Source organism: Sarcophilus harrisii, chromosome 1, assembly GCF_902635505.1.
Source record: "Sarcophilus harrisii chromosome 1, mSarHar1.11, whole genome shotgun sequence".
Classification (NCBI taxonomy): domain Eukaryota; kingdom Metazoa; phylum Chordata; class Mammalia; order Dasyuromorphia; family Dasyuridae; genus Sarcophilus; species Sarcophilus harrisii.
The window spans coordinates 148,705,045-148,726,685 of NC_045426.1; the positions used below are offsets into that span (position 1 = coordinate 148,705,045).

General features: G+C 32.9%; 1 protein-coding gene across 7 annotated transcripts in view; it reads right to left on the minus strand.

The window, feature by feature from the left end:
• The window catches only part of PDE4D (phosphodiesterase 4D), a 1,062,771-nt gene that overhangs the window by 296,324 nt on the left and 744,806 nt on the right, over nt 1-21,641 (minus strand). Inside the window, exon 1 of one of the 7 annotated variants that reach the window (XM_031948678.1) lies at nt 16,905-18,331. The exons of the other annotated variants lie outside the window; for them this stretch is intronic. Within the exon in view, the coding sequence (XP_031804538.1) occupies nt 16,905-17,140 (236 nt within the window). The 5' untranslated portion in view covers nt 17,141-18,331. Of the gene's footprint in view, nt 1-16,904; nt 18,332-21,641 lie in introns of those variants that run through there. 7 annotated transcript variants of the gene reach the window in all.

Sequence of the window (21,641 nt, forward strand, 5' to 3'; positions counted from 1 at the left end):
AATCTTTTTTTAAAACCTCATTTTAGTGAATAACTTCCCCACCAAGTTTTCTTTCATATATAATGTTATCAACATAATTTCCAACTTTATTCCTCACCATCTCATAGAGAAGTTAAATGCTGCAAGAGTAAGAAAGGAGAAGGGAGAAGGGAAACCAGGTCTAACAGCTCAGAAGAGTCAATTATTAAATCTTTAGTGTGAGAATTTACATTTTGGAAGTCTACAAATCAGGGCTTTATTTATTGTGTTGTTGATGGTTTGTTTAGACTAAAGAAAGTGATGGGAAAGAGTTGAAATTGAAGATTTAATTTAAAAGAACATTGAGCATTCAGTCTCACTCCTACTCCCACTCCTGAGAACTGATTGTCAAACATTTACCAGCACATCCCTAAGGAACACCCAGCTAAAGTCAATTGGCTAATGAAGTAACTAATTCTCTAGAAAATGAGACCTATTCTCAAACCCATCTTTCCATATCACAAAAGACTTTCTCTGTACCAAGACTTCTTAAACTGTGACTTATAACCCCATATGGGGTGTCATAACTGAATGTGAAGTGATGAATTTATGATTTCATATCAAGTGTTTGATCTGTATACTCATTTTATATAGCTATGTACCCAAGGTCATGTAAAAATTTCTTCAGTGAAAAGGCATCTTGAGTGAAAAAAGTTTAAGAAGTCCTACTCTATATCATGCTGGAACTTAAGACATAAAAAGTATATTTTAGGAAGGGAGTGTGATAAAGAGCTTTAAGGAAGCTTGTGAAGGTAGAATTCAACAGTGTAGAATTGGTCAGGCCTAGAAATAAAGAGCTGGAAAAGGACCTGAGAAAGAAAGAGTTGAACATGATTCCTGCTTGCTGCTTTGGGGAGGAATCCGAGATGGATTTCTCTGTCAAAGCAGCTTTCCATGGCATCAAATGCTTCCTTGGCCTACAGAAGGTCTTTTAAACTTGTAGACCTCTAAAAGAAAACCCAGCTTTTAAATGACAAACTTGCATCAATAGGGGCAGTACAATACATATATATGTACATTTGCATTGTAAGGTTCTACCTTGCCATGCCAAGTCCTCCACCCCCATCTGCTTTCTCTATATCAGTTCTTCCTTTCACACCCATTTGTATGAGACAATTGCTCCTTTTTTCTTTTCCTTCCCAATTTTGTTTTTATAGAATCACCTAATCCTACTTAATTGAATTCCAATCTTTCTTTCAAGCTACCCTAGTAATGATGCCAGTCTTAAGAATACTGATAACATTTTCATATACAAGAAAAATGAGTTTAACTTCAATAAGTCCCTTATAATTAATCTTTGTATCTGTGTCTACTTTAATAGAATAAATTAAATACCTACAACATTCAAATTGAGAGACTACTAAAACAATATCTGAGTTATAATAACTCTCATATACAAATAGAAAAGGCTTTGCCACATAATACTATAGTAATATTGGAGATGGTAAAAATTATTTTCTACTTAGCAATTTGGATTTTAGTTCTAGCCATGTATAAACGAACAGGGGACTCATTTCACTTAAAAATAAAGAAAAACAATATGATCGTCTCATTTTTTAAAAAATGACTGATTAGACCAAAGGATCAGATAATACTATGACCATTTATCTTTGGAAGGTCTCAAAATAATTATATGTTGCAATTATATATTTTAGGAGATGCTCTACTTTTAAAAATTCATACTGGCAAAAAAAAAATCCAGCTTCCTTTAATTTCTAATACATTACAATTTTACTACATCTGTCTACTCTCAGTTCCTCAAATAACATTTACTCTCCTATAACCACATCTTTGCAATATTTACACTATTTGTCCTTCATGCCTGAAATGTTGTCCTTCTCCACTTCTGTTTCTGTTTCTGTGACTTCCTTTGAGATGCACCTCAAAAGAGGATGCTCTCAGAAAAACCTGGAAAGTTCTTTATGAGCCCAAGCAAAGTGAAATGTATTTTATACAAAGTAATAGTAATGTTGTGGGATGATCAGCTGTAAATGACTTTGCCATTCTTAGCAATACAATGATCTAAGACTGATGAAAAATGCTAACTGTACCTACAGAAAGAATTGATTGTGTTTGAATACAAATTGTAGCATACTTTTTTAAACTTTATTTTTCTTGAGGATTTTTTTTTTCTTTGAGGGGGGAAGATCCATGTTTTCTTTTGCAACATGACTTTTATAGAAATATTTTACATAACTTCACATGTGCTTTCTCAATGGAGTGGGAGAGAATCTGGTACTTAAAGTTCGAAAAACAAATGTAAAAATTGTTTTATATGTAACTGGGGAAAATGAAAATCTATTTAAAAAAAGAAAAGTAAAGATAAAGAAGTCACAGAATTTGAGTCATAAATAAAGGAGATTGCAAACACACACACATATACACCTAAGATTCAGCTCAAACTCCATCTGCACCCATCCTAACTATTAGTTATTTATATGTCAAATTCAATTTGCCATCCAAAATATGTTTGAGAGTAGGGGCAGTTTTTGCCTTTCTTTATACCCCCAATGCCTAGCATAATGCCTGCTAAAAAGTGTATTTTTATCCTTAGCATCTAGCTGGAACTGGTCATTAAAAAAAGAATTTTTTACTGTGTGAAATTAAAAAAGATTGAAGGATAACTTGCTTGATATCTTCAATAATTAAAAAGGATGATAATATCTGGCTTTTCTTTATCCTCATTAAGAAATAGAAGGAAACAGTTTGAAATTTAAGCAACAGCAATTTAGATTAGATTGGTGCTAGATCTTAAATACTTCAGTTGAAAAATATTAGGGCAGGTTCCTTTAAGGAAGTGGTGAACATTTTTATTGTTAGTTTCCTCCTTCCTCTTTTCCCTTATGAGTAAGCCTCTTCCTTATATTCCTTTCAGAAACTGCTCCCCCGTAAAGAATAGATGAAAGGAAGGATATTATTCACTGAATGCGCCAATAGAATATCACTAATTCTTGATGTAGTATGACTCCCTGGGAAGGGTTATGGGAATAATAAGGAAAGGCTATACAAACCTTTTGACATCCCCTATTACTAGGTGTGATGTGATAGAACAAAAAATGCTACCTTCATCTATTCCTTATAGGGCTTGAAGAAAGTGGGGGATGGATACTTCATTAAATTCAGCATTTGTGGAAACCAGCCTTTCCTTCCCTCTCAATTCTTTTTCAGCAGTAGCTCCTTCTTTTACTCTGTCCCCTGAAAACATTTAGTTCAGGGGGAAAACCAAGTTCAACTACAAGATATTTGATTGGAAAGGTTCATCACAAGGACCACTTCACTTCATAGAAGTATCTCCATATCATCACTTTTCCTTTCTCTTCTACTTCCCCTTGAACTAGACTATGACCTTTGGGCTAAGGATCTTTTACCTATGTTATCCTACTATTCCTTTTCCGAGGCCCCAAGTCCAAATATTATTTGTTTTGACTCTCTTTTGGTCTCTAGAAGTCATTTCCCATTAAGGTCTCTGTTACATATAATCTATACTCCATTCTAAAACTAGAAGGGAACTTGGAGATAATCTAGTTCAACCCTCTGTTAAAGATGTTAATGATGAGAAAATTAAGGCTAGACTGATAAAATGTTTTGCCCAAGTCACATAGGTCACAACAGAAACCAATTCACATTCAGGCCTTTCTAATTCCAAAAACAGTATTTTGTCTATTCAACTCTTCTTTATAAACTCAGCTACCATCTTAGGGAAAGTAGTTCTTAGGAATTTCACTTTCTTCCTGTTTCTCACTAGCTCTTACATAGTCCTTTAAAAACTTACCTCGTTGTGTCCCACACTTTTAATCATCCCTCTTTCTCTTCCTCCTTCTTTTTCTCTTTGTATCAGTTTTAAATTAAACAATTTTTAAAATGTATTTTACCCATTTCATTAAACGTTTCCCAGTTACATTTCTAAACATTTCTAACATTCATTTAAAAAAATAAGTTCAAATTCTCTCCTTTCCTCCTACACGTTCCTTACCACTTGAAAAGGCAAGTAATATAGCATTGATCATCTCATTTTCTAGAGACACATTTTTCTCCAAAAACACCTTTTATTTTCTCCATTGTCATCTTCTTCCTTTTCCAGCTCTTACCCCGAGTATTATATACCTGTATGTCACTGACTATTTATATATACACAAAGAAATACTAGAATTCTGTCTTGGGGGTGGAAATGGATTTCGCTAGGGGAGGATTATAAATTTTTAACTTAATACTCATTTGGAGAAATGGAATTTTACTCTTTATGTATAATTTGAAAATGACTAGAAACTTTCATTACTATCATTTTCATTACTACCTATGTAGCTCTAGATTTGGTGGGATGGGATTTATTCCAAAGAATAGTATAGGAAAAATGGTGACACTGGATACTTTGAACATTAAGATGACATACATGTGAGGAAATCTAGTAACAAGAAAAAGGAAATGAAGAAGAAATCAGTTAAAATAGAAATGTCACAGACCACCTAACAGAAAGACATAGACAGGGAGAGTTCAAAAAGCAGATGACAATTCCTTTTGGTAGCAAAAAAAAAAAACCTGGACACTTAGGAGATAACCATCAGTCAAGGTCTTAGGCCAAGTCCCATTTGGTTGTTGTTTGGGTCCTGATTGATTCAAATTGAATGTAAATAGCAATCTTTTCTGCTTTGGCCTGAAACCTTGAGGGTCTTCCCCTCTCGGCTTTATTCATTCATTCATTTATTTTTAGATTATTATTATTTTTTGAACTAGGTGAAAGAAGAGAGTCTTTGCCTCAATTGCTACCTAGCCTTAATCACTGAATGGGTGCAGTCTCAGTCAAACTGAGACTTGTTGAAGAACTTAAAAAAAAAAAAAAAAACCAGTCTCCCACTGCATCCAGTAACCTCTCTTGTCATCTTGAATTCCATCTTGCCACTGGACCCAGATGATTTTGGAAGGGAACGTAAGGCAGATGTTCTTGCCCAGCTTTCCCTTACTTCAATCCAATTCACTTGCATGTCATGGCATCACCTCCCTGATGTCATGATGCTTTTCAAGAAGGAAGGACAAATAACAACAATGAACTGATGCAGAAGAAATGAGCAGAACCAGAAAACATTCTATACTATAATATCAATATACATATATAAAAATTAAGACTTGTACACATTGATTAAATGAGTGGAACTAGAAGAATTTATACAGTAGCAACAACACTGTAAAAACAAAATTTTAATGTCTTAAGAACTCTGATCAAAACAAAGACCATCCCTGATTTCAGAGGACAAATAATGAGGCATGCAGTTCAATTCCTGACATACACACACACACACACACACACTCACACTCTCTCTCTCACACACACACACACACACACTTGAATTTGGCCAATAAGGGGATTTATTTTGCTTGCCTATGCAAATTTGTTACAAAGAAAAATTTTTTTTTTCTTTCTCTTCCTTCACCCCAAGTGGTTTGGAGGTATGAGAGAAGATAGATTTCTATTAATTTAAAAAAAAAAAAAAAATATATATATATATATATAGTTTAATTTTTAAAAGACCACAGTAGTCGAAAAAGGAAAATTTTAGTTTTAACATAAGGGAAAAGTCATAAAAATATGAGTTATCAAAAATGGAGTAAGCTGCCTCAAAAAAAAAAAAAAGAATTTTTCCTCCCTAGAGGTTTTTAAGCAAATGCTGAACAATCATTTGTAAGGTTACTATAGAAAGGATTTTGCTCAGATGTGATAAGTCAGACTAGGTGGCTCCTGAAACTGCTTCCTCTGACAAGTCAGTCAAAGGTATGCAGTTTGTGTTACCATCAATAATATATCTAATTTTTCCCAAGTTGTGAGTCCCCAAGTACACTGCATGAAAAGACAGGCAATATTGCAAGAGAAAGAGCACATGAAAACTAATCATTCCTTATAGAATAAAATAAAATCGACAACCAAAGTTAATTTGACACCTATTTATCATACCCATAAAATCATTATTGGCCTGAATGGGCAATGAGGCATAGAAGTCTTTGCAGAAATGAGTAAAATTAGTTCTTCTGACTTAAAAAAAAATGATTTTCTAAAAATTTTGTCGCTTCTTCATTTTCTACAATTAACATTCATTTTTATGTTTCTTCCTGAATCCATAAACTATTCAGTCTTTATTAACAGAGGCCCCTAAACACAGTAGGCACTTAATAATTGCATTGAACTCAATCAGATCATTAGCCTCATCATACACTAAAAATAAAGATCTTAAATAGTACTCCCTAACAGTTAGAGTTCCTTTATCCCACTATCCATCTTTCAGGACTGAAATGCTACTCTTTTTTAAAGGTTCATGATATTTGCTCAGAGTCAATAGCTGATAAACTATTTTATTAGGTACCTAATTTGTGTCAGGAACTATGTTAATCACTAAAGATACAATATAAAAAAGCGAGAAAGCTATCCTCAAGAATTTATAATCTAATGGGATAAGGCCACACACAAAAGAAAGCTGAAAAGGAAGGGAAGGGAAGAGAATACCATTTTCATCAATTGAACGCTATGACAATATAAAATGAGAAATATGTAGGCTAAAATGGGCTACAATTCATACTACAATCTGTTTTCCATATTAATTAACCTCTAGTTACACTTCTAAAATTTATAGTATTTCTAGTATTCTAAAATTTGTAACAACTTTCAAGTTCCATATTTATAGTAACCAAACTGTTAAATATACTTCATTCAGAAATGAGTCAGCTATTTTTGTATAGCTGACAATCTGTGGATAGATATCTTTGCGAAAATGCTCATGAACAATATGCTTTAAACTATCAAAAATCATGAACCACAAAAGGCAGTAAGTTCCAAAAGAATAAAAAAGAAAATCTGCTCTAAGGATCAATTACTTAGAAAATGGCTACCACCTTTAATAGGGAGACACAGCAAATATGTAGCTTACTACATTAAAGTGAGAGAACCCAAAAATAGATCTCAAAAATGGTTTGCTTCCACTAACAATTTACTAATGCATTTTTTTTTTTCTGGTAAGCACTGGGTTATAAATGCTAATGAACAGAAAACTTAATTAATTTATCATGATTCCCTTATAACTACTAGAAATAATTTCCTTCTGGTTTAATTTATTATTCATCATCATGGCTGGTATAATTGGAAAATAAAGATTTACATTTTAAGGCATTGCATTATAAGATTATTCCCTCTTCAGAAGATATATTAACAATATTTTTGGTAAAGTGAAAAGGCTGGATTTGAGACCCACATGTGCAAAAATGTTTGTAGCAGCTCTTTTTTGTAATAGCAAAGAATTGGAAAATGAGTAGATGCCCATCAATTGGGGAATGGCTGAACAAGTTGTAGTATATGAAGGTAATGGAATATTATTGTTCTATTAAAAATTATGAACAAGCAGATTTTATAAAGGCCTGAAAAGATTTACATGAACTGATGCTGAGTGAAGTAAGCAAAACCAGGAATACATTGTACACAATAACAGCAAGAATGTGCAATGATAAACTATGAAAGATTTGGTTCTCAGCAGTTCAGTGATTCAAAGGAATCTCAATAGGCTTTGGACAGAAAATGCCATCTGCATCCAGAAAAATAACTAAAGAGACTGAATGTAAATCAGTACATGCTATATTCACTTTTTTTTTTTTTTTTCATCTCTCCCATGTTTTTTCCTTTTTTGGGCTGATTTTTTCTCTCCCATCATAATCCATAAAACAATGTGTGTTATAAATAAATTTTAAAAATTGTATTTGGAATTAAAAGAACCTGAGTTAGAATCACTTGCTGGATCAGCCACTTATATCTTTCTATCCCTAAATCTTCTTATCTGTAAAGTAAGAGGATTAGACTATATAATGCCCAAGGTCTATAGCAGCTTTAAATCAATGATCAATGATTCTACTACCAGCATGCCTGATCTATATAAACACCAATAGTTAGAAAGAGCATTTATTAAGTACAATTTATTGTATGATAGACAATGAATCAATAATTGGGAATTCAAACACAAGAAAAAAGAAAGCTAGCTTCCCTATCCTCAAGGAACTTACTTTCTAATGGTGAAAATCAACATACAAAGGGAGCTGAAAAATGGTGACAAGGTGGAAAAGTAGTCCAGATAGTCTTGGGTTGAGTTAATTAGAATGGAACATGGCAAGGATGTTTTTCCTCATATGGTAGTTCTGTCTAATCTGAAAAAGAGGCCATAAAGTAGAATTATTGCCAGCTTGAGATGGCCTCTGGATCAGAGATGGATAAGAAAACATTGCTATATCATTTCAAGCATTGACATTGACAGAAAGCATCAGATCTTTTCCTTTCTTCCCTTACCTAATTTTGTTACTATTGGAGCACCTTTTTTTCATGTGTCCCTTTTGGGTAAATTAGCCCATTTTCAACCTTAGTGCTCTTTCTACTTCTGTTTATTTTTATTAAACAGCTTTCCATTCATCTTGGAAGGGAGGTGCTTCAACTTTTCTAGAAGGTAGTGACAGAATTAAAGGCATAGAGGGGAGCTAAAGATATAGTTATTAAAATTTAAAAATAAAATAAAAATCCAAAAAACAGAAGAAAAATCAGTATGTAATTCAAATAAGAAAATCAACTTTGAAAATGATGTTAATTGCAATATATCACAAAGCTCATAACTGAGACCAGGTGGGATTTACACAACAAATGAAAGGTTTAATCAATATTAGGAAAACTATTAATATAACTGATCATATTAATAACAAAAACAATAAAAATCATATGATTATATCAATAGATACAGAAAAAAACTTTTGATAAAGTATGATACTTATTCCTATTAAAATCCAAGAAAGCTTAGGAATCAGATGGAAAAGGGGAAAAAAGTGAAAGAGAAAACAAAATGCAAACAAGAAACAACAAAAAAGTGACAATGCTATGTTGTGATCCACACTCGGTCTCCACAGTCCTTTCTCTGGGTGCAGATGGATCTCTCTATCACAAGATCACAGGAACTGGCCTGTTCTAATCTAGAGATTAGGCACATAAACACAGTCATAAGTAATCATAGTAATCTAGTATCTGATAAATCCAAAGAACCAGGCTTTTGGGGTAAGAATTTAACTTTTGACAAAAATTGTCAAGAAAATAGTAAAGTAGTTTGGAAGAAAGTTAAGACATCAGCCAATAGCTCACACTGTATAACAAAATAATTTGAAAATGGATTAAATGATTGAGACATAAAGGGTGCTATCAAAAGAACATGGGAAAATGGACATTCAATCAGTTTCCAGTTTTTTACCACTACAAAAAAGTTTGCTACAAACATTTTTGCATATGGGGGTCCTTTTACCTTTTTTATGCTCTCTTTAGGATACAGGCCCAAGTGAGACACTGCTGGATCAAAGATATGGACAGTTGCTAGCACTTTGGGCATAGTTCCAAATTGCTCTTCAGAATAGTTAAATGAGTTCACAACTCCACCAACAATGTATTAGTGTCTCAGTTTTCCCATATCGTCTCCAATATTTATCATTATCTTTTCCTGTCATCTTAGGCAATTTGAAAGGTATGTAGTGGTACCTCAGAATTGTCTTAATCTGCATTTCTCTGATCAATAGTGATTTAGAGCATTTTTTTCATATGACTAGAAATGGTTTTAATTTCTTTGTTGATTTAGCTATTTTCAAAACACAATGATCCAAGACAGTTCTAAATGACCCATGATAAAAAATGCTATCCAAAAATGCTGACAAAGTCTGAATACAGATCAAAGCTTTTCTTTAGACTTTATTTTTATTGTTCTACTTTGTGTTTGCTTTTGTAGCATGACTAATACATGTTGCTTGATTTCATATCTATAATTGATATTAAGTTGCTTGCCTTCTCAAGGGGAGGGATAGGTGGGAGAAAATTTGAAACTCAAAATTTTTAATGATAAAAAATTTTTCCATGTGATTGGGACATATTTAATAGAATAAAAATAATTTTCAAAAGAATAACAAAAATGCTGAATTTATTCTAAAAAACAAAACACAAGATATAGATAATATGGATTTATATCTTCATGTTCAATTCTTTCTCTGTTCTATTTTGTATTTCAGAAATGTTCATCTTATTTGGTGTTTTCTAAGTGTAGAAAAAAAATGTTAAACAACTATGAATACCAGTAAAACCATTGTTTAAAAAACTAAAATAAATTAACCAAATGGGTTTTATTATAATGCCTTCAAAATCTTTGTCAGCTTCAAGTCTACGAGTCTATGAGCTTCTCCTGCTTCCACTAAAATTCTATGTAATCATACTGTGGAAAAAACCATTGTGCTCTCCAGTGCTATACCAGTAGACTTTGAGTTCTGGCAGGTCCTACTTACCTTGAAAAGTTGCTAACTTAGGAGCCTGGTGTCAGACTATATGTTCCTAACAAAGTTTATAGAAGATCATCACCAGAAAGTTTGTCATTAGGTGATTTATATATTTAATTGTTAATTTTTGACTATGGCGACTAATGAAACCAAATATTTAGAAGAGATGGAGTTATGAGCTAGGTTTACCATAGAGTGAGTATCCTTAACAATAAAACAAGAACCTGTTGAAATACTTATTTACTCACACCTAACACTGTATACAAAGATAAGGTTGAAATGGGTTCATGATCTAGATATAAAGAATGATATTATAAACAAATTAGAAGAACATAGGATAGTTTACCTCTCAGATCTATGGAGGAGGAAGGAATTTGAAACCAAGAACTGGAGATCATTATTGATCACAAAATAGATAACTTTGATTATATTATGTTAAAAAGTTTTTGTACAAACAAAAATAATGCAGGCAAGATTAGAAGGGAAGCAATAAACTGTGAAAATATATATATATTTTTTTTTACATTCAAAAATTCTGATAAAGGCCTCATTCCTAAAATATATAATTGACTCAAATTTATAATAGTTCAGGCCATTCTCCAACTGATAAATGGTCAAAGGAAATGAACAATTTTCAGATCAAGAAATTGAAACTACTTGTAGTCATATGAAAAGGTGCTCCAAATCACTATTGATCAGAGAAATACAAATTAAGACAACTCTGAGACACCATTACATATCTGTCAGATTAGCTAAGATGACAGGAAATGATAATGACCAATGTTGGAGGGGATGTGGGAAAACTGGGAAACTGATACATTGTTGATGGAACTGTGAACAGATCCAACCATTCTGGAGAGCAATTTGGAACTGTGCTCAAAAAGTTATCAAACAGTGCATACCCTTTGATCCAGCAGTGTTTCTACTGGTCTTATATCCCAAAGAGATTTTAAAGGGGGTAAAGGGACCCACATTTGCAAAAATGTTTGTGGCAGCCCTTTTTGTAGTAGCAAGAAAATGGAAATTGAATGAATGTCCATCAATTGGAGAATGACTGAATAAGTTATGGTATATGGATGTTATGGAATATTATTGTTCTGTAAGAAATGACCACCAGGATAATTTCAGAGAGCTTGGAGAGACTTACATGAACTGATGTTAAGTGAAATAAGCAGAACCAGGAGATCATTATACCCAGCAACAACAAGACTATATAATGATCAATTCTGATGGACATGGCTCTCTTCAAAAACGAGATGATTCAAACCAGTTTCAATTGTTCACTGATGAAGAGAGCCATCTACACCCAGAGAGAGGACCATGGGACCTGAGTGTGGACCACAACATAGCATTCTCACTCTCTCTGTTGTTTGCTTGCATTTTGTTTTCTTTCTCAGTTTTTTTCTTCCTTTTTGATCGGATTTTTCTTGTGCAGCAAGATAATTATATAAATATGTATACATATATTGTATTTAACATATATTTTAACATATTTAATATGTACTGGACTACTTGCCATTTAGGGGAGGGGGTGGGGGAAGGAGGAGAAAATTTGGAACAAAAGGTTTTGCAAGGGTCAATGTTAAAAAAATTATCCATGCATATGTTTTGTAAATAAAAAGCTTTAACCAAAAAAAAAAAAAAATACTTATTTAATGCAATTTCCTCCAAGTTTATTATTTTTAGCACCAAAGAATCTTACACCCAACTTATCTCAGTTTTATTCCACTACCATTTGGATGAAGTCCTAACCAATTTCTTGACCTTATCCCTTATGATTAAAGATTATTTGTTCTGGGATTAGATAAAGAATATTGTCATAAAGTTGTCCAGTAACTTCAATTGCCCATTCTTTCATTTTTACAGAAATGTCTCTTGGAAACCAGATTAATGAAATTTTCATTCTCTCCATATATAGATCTATGTGTTTAACAGTATATTTAAACAGTATAATGTTTTCAAACAAGTTAAATCTAAAATTAAATTTTAAAAGAAAATAAAAAGGAAGATAAGACTACCTCAGTTACACAAGTAAGCCTTAATATCCTCCAACACTTTCTTATTTGAAACTTCTCAGAAAATGTTCTGAAATATGAAGTTCTGGAGTGAAAGCGATTCAACCATTTTACCCAGAAATTTAAGCCAACATCAAGAGAATGTCAGAACACCATTGCTCTACCCCAAAGACATCCAAAAGAAAGGAAAAGAATCTATTTGTACAAAAATATTTATAACAGCTTTTTGTGGTGGCTAAAAATTGGAAATCTAAGGCATTTCCATCAGTCAATTAATATCGATATAATATTAATATTAATCAATAGCTAAACAATTTGTAGTATATGATTGTAATGGAATATTATCATGCATAAATGACAAAAAGGATGATTTCAGAAAAACCTGGAAGGATTTATATGAACTGATACATAATGAAATAAACAGAACTAGAAGATTATAAACAGTTATAAGCAATATCTTTCAGGGAGGAACTGTGAAGGACTTAACTATTCTCAGCAATATAATGAGCCAAAACAATCCCAAAGGATTAATGGTGAAGCATATTATCAGAGGAAGAATTGATATTAATTAAATACACACTACTAAAGCATGCTAATTTTTTAAATTTTCTTTCTTTTTTTCTTATTTGAATCTTCTTGTACAAAACGACCAATATGGAAATAGCATACATAATTGCACATGTTTAACCTATATCTGATTGCTTACCATTTTAGGAAGGGGGCATGGGGAGTGAAATGGAGGGAGAAACAGATTTTGGAACTCAAACATTAAGTAAAAATATTTTTTAAAATGGGGGGGGGGGGGAATCATGCTAGTCACTTTTCAAAATACAAGAGAAAAACAAACATGAGTCCTCAAAACCACTCTATTTTTCAGTGATGGTCTAATAATGACAAAATAATCTTGTTTATCTTTCAAAATTTATAACAACCAACCAAAAGATACATATTCTGGATTCATTTACATAATGATTATAAGATTCACCCTAATAATATGATCATAAAAGATTACAGCATAGTCACAAGCCTAACCAGACCTAGAAAATAGTCACTGACACAATTCTCAATTTATGCTGAGCAAGTACAAAAAATTCAATACTTTTTAACCAATAAAAAACTTTTCAGTGTTTCTAGGTTGAGAAATGTTTGTACTTATTAGTACAATGGAATTAATTAGTACATTGAATTAATCTAAAGCAGTACAAATGTCATACAACTCAATTCTAATGGTGCTTTAAATCAGAAGGCTTGTTATGTTTGAGGGTACAAAGGGAAAATTATCCAGAAAATAAATGAAAATCAAAGATACATCCATTAACTCAAATTAGGTAAAATAACCCTTTGGCCTCCTCAATTAAGGTCAGGAAGACTTGCAATTTCTTCCCCATAGGGAAAAGGAGGATCTGAAGTTTTTATAAAAAGCCATTCTGCAGCCAAACTCCTCATACACAGAATCTCCATAAATACTCTGACCTCAGAATTCTGCAAATACCAAACCCATTTTTCTTAGAAGCAATCCAAAGTGAGACAAATTCATCTCTCTGTATTTAGGCAACTTTACTACAGGTACCTGGAAGTTAGAGTATTGTTCATGTTCATAAGGACAGGTAAGTGGTACAGTGGATATAGTTCACCTATTCTGAAGTCAGGAAGGCTTGAATTCAAATCCTGCTTCTGATTTTACTAACTGGGCAAATCACTTTACCCTCTTTGCCTCAGTTTCCTCATTTGTAAAATAAGCTGGAAAAAGAAATAACAAACTATTCCAGTATCATGGGATCATGAAAAGTTAGACATGACTTAAATGACTAGACAACAGCAAACCTGTTTACAAGTTTCTTCCTATTTAACAGGTGTTTATTTTTCATAACTTTTACATGACTATTTTTCATCACTATTTCTATTTTCCTCAACCATATTATTTTTCCTGTTCAATATCAAGATATAGTAATAATAAATAGCATTTATAAGTGCTTTAATGTTTGTAAACTGCTTTATAAACATTACTCATTTGACCCTCCACAACAACCTGGGGAGATAGGCTCACTTATTATTCTTGTTTTACAGATGAAGAAATCTAAGTAAACAATGGTTAAGTAACTTGTCTAGTGTTACACATCTGGATCAGAATTTAAATATAGTTCTTCCACACTTTAGGTCCCAACATTCTATCCACTGGACTACCTAGCAAACATATTTTATATCTTATAATCTCTTTTTTAAGATACAATTTATAACAAGTCAAAATAGTCTGGCTAAAAGTAGAACAATGTCTAATCTCTAGTCAGTAAGAATAATTAGCAAGTAGAGATTTTCTTAAGCTCATACTAGAATAGTCTTGTGTTAATGTCAAAAAAAAAAAAAAACTCTACCCCTTAATTGAGCCTGGATCCTTGATGTGAAATGCAAAACATAGAATTTAAATATACTTATTAAATTTCAATGTAATATAGACTCTAATGGTTTCTACTTATAAGTAGCAAATAAAATATCTTTTAATTAAAGAAAAATAAATAAGTATAACAGGACCTTAATTCCAAGTCTGCTGTTATATTATGATATATATAGTATAAAGACATATACATGTATTCATGTATCCTTGAATGCCCTCTGCTGTACAGAACATAACTCAGAACACTTGAAAATGCTTTGAAAATAGTAAAATATTATGAAAATATAAAAGATTACTGTCACTAGGTGAGATAAATTACAAGAAGAATTTTAGTGAGAAGATGTTGGAAAAGAATTGATTTGGGAATTTTTGTGGAATTAAACTCAGCTCATATAAGGGACATCAATAAGACCAGGCAATGTTTCAATGAGTGCCTTAGACAAGAGTTAAATGCACTGGGCAAACAGACAATTCTTTATTTATTCTTTATAAAAGCTGAGAGTGAGATGCCCTGATATAATGGTCAGAGATCTAGTCTCAGAATCAGGAAGAGTTCAAGTATTGATTCTGACACATTTTTGCTCTGTAACCATAAAGAATTATACAAGTTCTTGGTGCCACAGTCAACTAAGTAATCCAGAAGTTGATCTGCATTGGTAAAAGGGGTGTTTTTCCCATTCCAGGATTTCAGACAGATAGAGAGATAGTATCAATATGTCCTTAGCCATTTATACTGACACATATTAACTCCATCAAACAACTGTTAATATTCTAATTTACAGTAATTTTTATCCCTATCATGTGTGTGTGTGTGTGTGTGTGTGCGCGCGCGCGCGCGCATGTAGAGAATAAAAAGGACTGGGGGGGGGTATGTAAATGGTTATATTGAATGGTTATATTGACACTTATTTTCCCATTCTAGGTTTTTATCTTCCTTATTGTTTTACAAATCAAACCAATTTAATAATTATCATTATATATGCTTTCTTGAAATGGAAATCTATTGTTACATATTTTGAATCCTCCTTGATGTTCTGCTGGACACATGACAATGTTTTATTTTGTATTTTTCTTCTCTATTTTTCAATTTTGTTTTCTCTTATTTTATATTTAGTTTTTAATAAATACATTTAAAAAATAACATGTTAACATTAAAAAAAATTTAACAGGATTGGAAAGAACACAAGACTATTAGAAAACCTAGGTTTAAACTCATCTCTGACTCTTACTACCTGTATGACTCTGGACAAGAAACAATGTCCTGGGGCTGCATTCCTCATCTATAAAATGATAAGGGTTGAGCTAGATGTCCTTTGGAATTGCTTCTAGTTCTAGAATCTGAGAAATTAAATAAATACAGTTATGGAAAGCTTTATCAAGTTTACATAAAAAGCATTCTAAAAGTAATTGTTAAGACTCAATAATAATTTAGGATGCAAAATGAATCTACTTTGTTTTATGATGAAAATTTTCAGTTAAATGACTAAAATCTTTTATAATATAAAAACAAGGAATATATTAAGAACATATACATATATATGTAACATGGGCTAGATATACAAATAATGCATAAAGTTTGATCAAAGCATAATTATATATTATATCATCATGCATTTGTTTAGTCATTAGGATCATTCTTTAATCATGTTATCTGAGTAACTTGCACTAACAAAATGTTACTATTAAAGTAACTTATACTAGCAAAATATTACTTTCAAAATTTGTTAGGATGAATGTCTTGCAAAAAGAAATAATGGCAGACTTCTCAAATATCTAGGGTGCTTAGGCAGCAAGAATAAAGATGAGAGAACAAATAACCAGAAACAGACGGCGAAAATGATCAGCTTCACTTTCCCTACAGGCAACATATATCTGCATGTGTCCTTTCTGCTCTCAAATTTAAATTATGATCAGATGTCACATTTCATAGGGCGCCTCTAGGACCACTGGGCGGCTAAAAACAAAGAATGAACACCTCTTTGCACAGAGCACACAGAACTGGACAGTAACCAGAGGGAATTAAGGAGCCTGTTATGCTTTATTTTACCATACAGACTACTAAAATTAAATCTAACTCCTTTGAGCATCTCGCATAATCACTCAGCATTAAGATCTCAGTCTTGGAAGGAGAAGAAGGAGATAAGTAAGAGAGAAAAGCACATTACCCAATTGTCTCTGTAGTCCTCAGGGAACTAGTAGACCGGGATCTCGGCTTCATTATAATACTCATCGTGAAAAGAATGCTCCCAAAATCATCAGTTTCAGGGGGTCTTGCTACCAAGAAGGCTTTACACATTCCATTTTGAGGACTGGGCTTGCTGAAGAAATCCAAGGGTCTTGAAGCCCACAGTTCCTGCTCCCAGGTTGATTCATCAAGAGAACCAAAGCATTGTAGTAACATTCATATTCATTCTCATTCTCTATTTCTCTCTCTCTCTCTATTTCTCTCTCTCTCTATTTCTTTCTCTCTCTCTCTCTCTCTCTCTCTCTCTCTCTCTCTCTGTTTGTTTGTCTGTCTCTCTCTGTCTGTCAAGTGACTCCCGTGCTAGGCTGTTCCCAAGTGAGAGTTTCTTTTCACTCTTGTATGGCCCTGGGGAGGAACTGAATTTTGAATCTATTCTTCATCTAGGTCACAAGGGGAAGCAAGGCAGCTGAAAGAACTATTTGATCTTTCTCCCTCCTCTCTCTCTTGCTTTCTCTCTCACTCTCAATTTCTCTCCTTCTCTCTTTTTGCAAGCTGCAAAGCTATAATAACAGGTTTCAAGATTGCCAACACTGCAGAAGCACCTTTGTACGTAAAGAAGGAATAAAAGGTCTGGAGGTAAACTAACGCCAGCGAGCTGTTGGGGAAGTTTCACTTCAGTACTAGCACTAGTCGGCTCCCAAGGAGCAAAGAAAACGGTAGGGGAATAAAAATGTAGGCACTTGAGGCTTGCCAGCTGCTTTACCTGCCAAAAAAAAAAAGAAAGAAAGAAAGAAAAAGAAAAAAGAAAAAAAAAAAGAAAAGAAAGTGTGTCCTTTTTACTCCCTGCTTAGACCCTGCCTCCTATTCTTTGTGAATGGGAACTATCATTCAATCTCACCAGGCAGAAAGTATTCCTTAAGGGCTTTATGACGTCTGCAGGAAGGCAGTTCAAAACTGCCTGGAAATGAGAGAGAGGAGGGGAGAAAACCCAGAGCTTGTCGATTGCTGAAATGATACAGTGCTAGCAGACCTGCAGCAGCCAGAGATCAACAATAAACCAGCAATGTAGCTACACAGACCTTTGGAAATACATAAAATCCTTTTTTCTTCTGGGTGGGCATGTTGTTTGTGATAGTAAGGAAAAGATTTAGTCTTTATAATAAAAATTTCTTTTTGTCTGATTTATTTTAATTGACCTCAAGCACTGGCCATCCATTTCCTACCCAGGACCAAGTTGTCTTTTCAGAAACTAAGTTGGAACCAGCTTGGCAGGTTTCCAAATTGAAATAATTTAATGAAATACACTCCATTTTTGGCCATTTGTAGATGTGTGAAGACTCTTTAAAGATTCAGGAGAATCTTTTTTTGGTATTGATGCATTAGGAAGTGTTGGAATGCTTAAAATGAAAAAAAAAAAATCCAATACATTAATTAATGTTAGATAAGTGGTTACGAGCCCTGGAACTGCTATCCTATCTCAATGTTTTCAAATATCTACTTATTTGATTATAATAAAACAAACTTCCATAGCTTTCCATTCAGAGAGCACTCTACATTTTATCATTAATTTTAAGGGTTCCTCAGTAAATTCCTTTAATCTGTGAAAGCTTTTCTCTCCTATCTCTGACAGGAATAATTTTTATTAGGGTTAGATTTAGGTTGGGGCAGATTCATGCTATCCAAAAAGGTTCTAAAGGAGAAAGGCCTTAGACTACCTACCCTCTCAAATAGGGAACAAAGAAATTAGAAAAGATATGTTCTCTAGGAAGGACCAACACTAAAATTTTAATGTATGGAGATGATCAAGTGAAACAAGGTTACGCATTTTGATTCCTGAAATGACATTAGTGAGTATGGTGGTGCTTCAGTCTGACGTCAACTGGGCATTTGTAGACAGGATGTTGGAGTGCAATTGTGACCCACCCAACAACTTGGAAAACTAACGTACCAAGGCACCTTGCCAAGGGCTGAGGCTACTTATTACATCAAACTAACCTTCAACCTGATCTCAGATCCCACCTTGACATATAGTTTTCATTTAGATTTCTTTAGATACTTTAAGACCCTTGAACTCAGATGGGGTGAGCTTGAAACAATGAAATACTTTGAATTTGTTTGGGTTGTACTTTCCTTATTCTTCTTTTTTGCTTTTTAATACATATAAAATAGCCTATAAACTTTCTCTCCAGGGATAAATGGCTTATTCTTTGCTCTATCAAAAGTTTGCTACATTGCTGGCATTCATTAGCAAATTACAAATTTTCAGAAATAGAAGAAACAGCTTGGTGAAAGAATATAGCTGTTTTTTTGTTTGTTTGTTTTGTTTTTGTTTTGTTTTTTTTTTGGTCCTAATTTGACTCCCTTAAAGCCTCAGAAAAAGAAGTGGGATAGGGAACTACGTAAACTAAATAAACAATGTATTCTTTTTACTGGTAAAAATCTCTTTTGGAGGCATTATAAGGAAAAAATGTTAGTAGTTAGAATAAGAAGACAATACGTGGATGAAATTATTTCACCCTACCCTGCCTACCCAATCCTTTTATTCTGGTCAAGCTATTCTCTTCATTTTACTTACTGCACACATCATTTTAAAACCCGTCACAGGACCTGTGCTCCTGTAACCTCTTCTGCTTAGAATGTTCTCTCCTATCTGCTTTATGGTCTAAACATTTAGTAAGATCCAAATCAATTTAGGTCTCCTCCAGAAGTTTGACTGATTTGTGTTTTCTTTTCTTTCTTTAAATCCTTTTTTAGTCTTTTTCTTCAGATCCCTGGGGGTAGGGAACATGCCTTACTTATCTATGTATAAATAAAATGCCTGCAGATAGTTCCATAGGCTCCTATTTGCAGATAAAATGAGCTGCAGAACATTACAATCCTTCTTCAATATGATCCAGTCACTTAAAGGAAATGTTTTGTCAACTACAAAAGAAAAAGTAAATGGGTTAAAAATCCATAAGAATCCAAAAAGAGGGCCCAGAATATGACATGAATTTTCAAAGGTTAGTACACAGAGTTGGTTAATTAGTTCTGAAATCTTGGACTGGTACAATAGATAAAAAATGTATTATATTTTGCACAGGTAACACAGAGGTCAGTGAGCTGACTACGAAACTGAACAGGAAAGGATACAGGCCTACACTGCAATGGAAATTATTTCCCATGATCCTATACTACTTGCTTCTATAGAAAAGCATCTTTTTTTCTTCTTTTTTTTTAATAGCAATCATTTCCTGGTGACCCTATATGGTTTCAAGTCATAAAATACCATGATTTCCAAAGAATCAACAAAGGAGGTGACCCAAAAAGCAATGAAAAGATCTATGGTAGATAGAAGTAAGTTATAGCATAATGCCAAAGGTGGCTTGCAAAAAGAAAGGGTAAAAAAGGCAGCACAAACAACAGAAAAAAAAAGAGGAAGGCCAATTATGTAGTGTCAAAAGAGCTAGAGGAAAAGCTCTACTGATTGGATGGTCATATCTATGGAAGATCCATGGGAGATAATAGGAAAAAGCATTACAGGATAAAAAGGTATAATTAGTATGGAACTTGCATTATTGGAGAGAGTACTATCTTTGATGAGGTTGCAAATTCACTGAGGTATCATTTTCATAATGATGGACTGGTTGTATCGTAGGATCTTTTGTAATTTTTTTCTTAGCAGTCAATGGGAGACATAATCTGTCTTTACAGAAGAAGGAGGTGGAGGAAAAACCTAATTTGGGTGGAGGAAAAGAACAAATGGAAAAAAAAAAATATATATATATATATATATAGCATATCCCAAAGGTCTTAGAACAATAAACTGCACTAAAATTTTTGGGATACCCAAATCAAATTCTCATGATTTCGAACATGAATGGATTAAACAATCCAATAAAATTAAAGAGTAATAGAGTGGATTTAAAAACAAAGAAAAAGTCTATAATCTGTTGCTTATAAAAGTACCTTTAAAAAAAAGACACATAGAATAAAAATGAGGCTTAAGAAAAGAAAAAAGTACTATTCATCAGGTGAATCCAAGAAAGCAGAAGTTGCAATTATGATATCAGATAAAACAAAAACCAATATTTACAATATAAAAAGAAACAAGAAATTGCATTATGTTGAAAGGAACCATAGACAACAAACCAATATCAATATTAAATTTATATACTCCAAATTCCCTAGCACTTAAACACATAAAAGAAAAGTAACTGAATTAATAAAAGACTAAATAGTAATAAAACAGCAAAGAGGTTTTTAATGTCCCTTTGTCAATTTTGGGTGTATCTAAAAGAAAGATAAACAAAGGGATATATGGAATTGAACACAATGCTGGAGAAACTAAAACTAAGAGACTTCTAATGTCTTCTAAATGGGATTGCTAAAGAATATACATATTTATTAGTACCACATAGAACTTTCAAAACATAGAACATATATTTAGATACAGAAATGTTTCAAGTAAATATAAAAAGACAGAAGCAGTCAGTGAGAAGTATGAATTGTAAAAATGATCATGAAAATTACCAAGAGCCATTAGTTAAACAGAATATGTTATACACATAAAGAATAAGCATAGAACTATATTTTACTTCACTGGAGATAGGAAATAGATTCACAAAAGTACTTTCAATTTGACATAATTGGTCAAAATGAAGTAAATTTTATTCTTCAAAGAAGGTGTCAGTATCTCTTTTTAATCTAAATTTCATGTTAAATTACCATAGCATCA